This window comes from Neophocaena asiaeorientalis, unplaced genomic scaffold (genome assembly GCF_003031525.2).
Source record: "Neophocaena asiaeorientalis asiaeorientalis breed wild unplaced genomic scaffold, Neophocaena_asiaeorientalis_V1.1 scaffold43, whole genome shotgun sequence".
Taxonomy (NCBI): Eukaryota; Metazoa; Chordata; class Mammalia; order Artiodactyla; family Phocoenidae; genus Neophocaena; species Neophocaena asiaeorientalis.
The window spans coordinates 4,393,474-4,397,797 of record NW_020173674.1 but is presented as its reverse complement, the minus strand read 5'-3'; the positions used below and the strand labels follow the sequence as shown (position 1 = coordinate 4,397,797).

The following is a 4,324-nucleotide window of genomic DNA, read 5'->3' as shown; positions in this document are numbered from 1 at the left end:
CTTTTTTATTATTATTATTTAAACTTATTTATTTTTGGCTGCGTTGGGTCTTTGTTGCTGCGTGTGGGCTTTCTCTAGTTGGGGCTACTCTTCGTTGCAGTGCACGGGCTTCTCATTGCAGTGGCTTCTCTTGTTGCGGAGCACGGGATCTAGGCACGCGGGCTTCAGTAGTTGTGGCTCGCGGGCTCTAGAGCGCAGGCTCAGTAATTGTGGCTCACGGGCTTAGTTGCTCCGCAGCGTGTGGGATCTTCCCGGACCAGGGCTCGAACCCGTGTCTCCTGCATCGGCAGGCGGATTCTCAACCACTGCACCACCAAGGAAGCCCGCACACTGTGTTCTTCATGGGCAGGGACTGTATTAGTAGCCAGCAGAGAGCCTAGAACCCAGCAGGTGTGATGAAAACTAAGGTTCCCAGGGGGAGTGGGGGGGCCCTGGGTGGGTGAAAAGTGCATGGGGATTAGCCAACGGAGGGTAGCGTGGGGACCAAGCTCCCTCCGGCAGAGGAGTGGACACCCTAGCAGGAGAGGGAGCACGCCGGTGTGTAGACCGGCCAGCCGGGAGAGGCGTCACGGGAGCTGGGGTACAGAGCGGGCTGCACGGGGGGCGGCGTGGAAAGGCTGCCCGTCTGGGCTTCGGGTGCCAGTGGGGTCCTCACTGTGAGAACAAGATCACAGACAGGACAGAGGGCAGGAAGCCTTCCTCGCTGCGAGATAGAAAACGTTTATTGATATACACGTATTATCTTTCATCAAACTGGGCCACCGTGCTTGTAGGTGGGCTGAGGTGGCCAGGTAGAGCCAGTGCCCACTTTTGGGTGGGGCTATAGCCCAGAGACTGCCTGGACGGCCTTCCGGAGCCCCTCAGACCAGGCGGACGGCAGCTCAGACATGCCGGCTGGCATGGAGTCAGAAACGAGAGTGAGCCACTCAAGCCAGCCGACGGCTTTTCCTGCGTCCAGGCACTTGCCGTGCCAGAGGCTCCCCCATTTCGGCCACCAAAGGGAACGTCATGTGCAGAAAGACTGGGCTCCCAGGCGGATTAAGGAGAAGCGTCTCCCAGGTAGCACCCTTGCCTTGACAGGGCAGAAAGGAGACAGCAGGTGTCCCGACAGCAGGACAAAGATGCTGGCAGGACAAAGACGACGGGCAATGGGCTGGCTGTTCTCAGGAGGGCCGGCTGAGGGTGCAGGAGGTGGATGGGCTGCGTGACCCCCTCCTCTCCTTTCCTGGCCATCCTGGGGCGGGGAGGAGCCCCACACCCGGCCCACCGCCCGGGGGGACTTCTGCAGTGGGTCACGGAAGGAGGATAGCTGGGGGGAGCCTGGTGAGGCCACGGGGTCTGTTTGGAAGTGGCTCTTCTGTCTCTCGGCCACCCCCAGAACCTCGGCCCTGGGAGAAGGCGGCACGCGGGCGGGGAGCAGATTCTTCTCCTTGCACTCAGGCCCCGGGGCTGCTGCCCAACTCCTGTCCCCCTGCAAAGGGTCTCTGGAGGCCACTCCAGCTGGCCGCCGCCTCCCCTCCAGGAGCTGGCCTCTCACGAGGCATTCCCCGAGGCGCACTGCATCTCCATGGTGACCGTGTTGGGCGTGCTGCCCCCCGCCTCCCCCGGCTCGGCCCCGTCTCGCAGGGCCCGCTGGAAGACCACCCTGAGGGGCTCCCACAGCCGCTGTGACTTGTCCCTGCCGGCCAGGAAGTAGACGACAGGCTTGGCACTGCTGTTGATACAGATAAACAGGTCGGTGACGTACTCGGGGAAGGGGGCCGGGATCTGGAAGACCCAGAAGAGGAACCAGTCGATCCCTAAGTAGATGGAGGACACGAGGAAAACCGAGACCATGGCCAGGATGACGTGGTTGAGCTTGGCCGAGCGCTGGCGCCGCCGGGCCCGGCATTCCACGTGCAGGACGAGCGCCAGGCAGGGCAGCACCATGAGCGGGCAGGAGACCAGGAAGAGCAGGATGCCCAGGAAGGTGTCCACGTGCCCGCAGCCCGGCCCGGACGCCTGGCGGCCCAGGAACATGCAGAAGTAGCTGTGGATGCTGGTGACCAGGAGTGACAGGCTCCAGAGCAGCGAGCACACCACGGCCGACAGGCGCTTGGGCCGACGGCGCCAGTACCAAGAGGGAAAGATGACAGACAGGCAGCGCTCTGAGCTGATGGCTGGCAGGAGGCTCACGCTGGTGATGAACATGCAGAGCCCCAGGATCCGGGACACCAAGCGGACGTAGTCGGCAAACGAGCCCAGGAAGCCCCCCGTGTTCAGGATGGAGAACACGGCCTTGCTAAAGAGGTAGCCGACGTCCGCGCTGGCCAAGTGCAGAAAGTAGATGGAGAAGGGGCTCCTTTTGATGGAGAAGCCGAAAAACCAGAGGACCAGCCCGTTGCCCACCAGGCCGCATAGACAGAGAAGCAGGAAGATGTAGTTCATGACGGCTGGCGGTGGCAGCATGGTGATCTGCTCGATGGTCAGGAAGCCGCGGCCGTAGAGCTCCGGGGCCTCGCTCACTCCCGGACACATCTGCGCAGGCGTGGAGGGGAGACACGCGGTGATGCTGGCTGGGCTCCATCCCCAAACCTGCACCTGCATCCAGGTGTGCTGGGCTCCGCCCCCAAACCTGCAGCTAAGCCCAGGTGTGTTGGTCCTGATTACAGACGTGGCTCTGGAGCAATGAATGGGCTCCAACTGGAGCAGAGACACCCTTGATCTGACATAGTGCTGCCATTCTGTGCCCCAGAGTCTGGAGCTCGCAGCCTACAGGAGCGATAGTAAAAATGGTGAAAAGAATCGGTCCCTCATCAAGGTACCCGGTGGTCCACCGGCCAGAAAATGTACATGTTGTACAAGATAAAGAAAAACTGAGGAAGCTTTCCATATTGAAGGAAACTAAAGAGACGTGACTAATTACTGCAGGGCTGTAAGCATGGATTGTAGAGTGGATCTAACCATCACTATAGAGGCTATTAGGGGGATGACTGGGAAATGTGAACGTGGACTATGTATTGTACCAATGTTACACTTTCTGAAGAGGAAAATGTACCGTGGCTATGTATGGGAGTGTCCTTGTTCTTAGAAGATACAAACTGTTTGGGTGCAAAGGGGTTTGGTGTCTGCAGTTTGCTTTCAAACAGCTCTGGGAAAGAGAGCACCTATCGAGAGATAATAAAGGTTTATTTTTTAAAAACAGAGATACTAGAGAGAAAGCACATGTGACAACAGGCTAACGATGAATGAATCGGTGTGTGCAAAGTTACAAAGCTTGCGATTTTTCACACTGAAACATGAAAATATTTATTTTAAAAAACAAAATCACTTGTAAGTTACCAAAACAAAACCAAAGTGGACCCAGACCTATAGTGGAATCAGAGAGACCTGGGGAATCAGAGTTGGTTCCCTGCTGGGCCAGGGTGAAACTCTGGGTTTCTGGATCATGAGGGATCTGGATCTGGCCCAAGGGGGTCCCTAGAGGGCGAGACACTGAGGCAGTGGCTATTCATAGAGCTGTGTATTTTGACAATTGGTCTGGCCGTGTGAGTCCATCTGGCTAAATGACAGTCTTGCCTGCAGGGTCTGGGCTGGCATATAAATGCATGAACGTGGGTCATGTGCGAGAAGCTGACAAGTGTGTGTGTGGGGGGCAGTGGCAAACCGGAGGGCACCCGTCCTGAGCAAGTCGGCGGTGCCCTGCTCCAGCCGGTGGGCGCCAGTGGGACCAGCAGGCTGAGTGGCTCTTATTCATCCTTTTCCCTCTCCCCAGAGAAGCCAGAACTCGAGATGGTAATGTAAACTATCCTGATCTTTAAATGCTGACATTTAAAAAACACGGTGTGGGCCAAACATAACACATCTACAAGCTGGATTCGGTGCTCAGGCTGTGGATTTTGACCTCCCAACCCCAGTGGCGGAGGCTGTCCAGAGCACTGTCACTGCCCTGCCCACACCCCGGCAGACATCACTAATCCACCCCAGCACTCTTTCCCAAAGAGCCCGAACCTGGCCTCCCCCTAATCTAAGGCCGGATGTCAGTACCCGTTGCTCATGACTCTCCCTCCAAAACCCAAAACAAAACTGAAAAACAAACCAGAAGGTTCTTGAGGCAGGACTATTCTGCTACTTCCCAGATGGGCCCCAGCTCCGGCAGAAAGCTGGGTCCCGAAAGACTGCTCTCTGGGCCTGACACCCCATAACAAAGGGAGGGACCTCTGGCCCGGCTCCGGTCAAGGGGACCCTGCAAGCAGGGACTGGAGGGTGCTGGCAAACTTTGGGGAAACCCCAGAAGGTCAGGGCATGGGGCTCCCGGTCACTACCCGGCATCCTATCCTCTAAA

General features: G+C 57.7%; 1 protein-coding gene across 1 annotated transcript in view; it reads right to left on the bottom strand.

Moving 5' to 3' along the window:
- Positions 1 to 700: 700 nt before the first annotated feature.
- MRGPRF (MAS related GPR family member F) overlaps positions 701 to 4,324 on the bottom strand; it is an 8,157-nt gene continuing 4,533 nt past the window's right edge. The window contains exon 3 of the mRNA XM_024749082.1: positions 701 to 2,517. Coding sequence (XP_024604850.1) covers positions 1,534 to 2,517 — 984 coding nt within the window. The 3' untranslated portion in view covers positions 701 to 1,533. The remainder of the gene's footprint in view (positions 2,518 to 4,324) is intronic.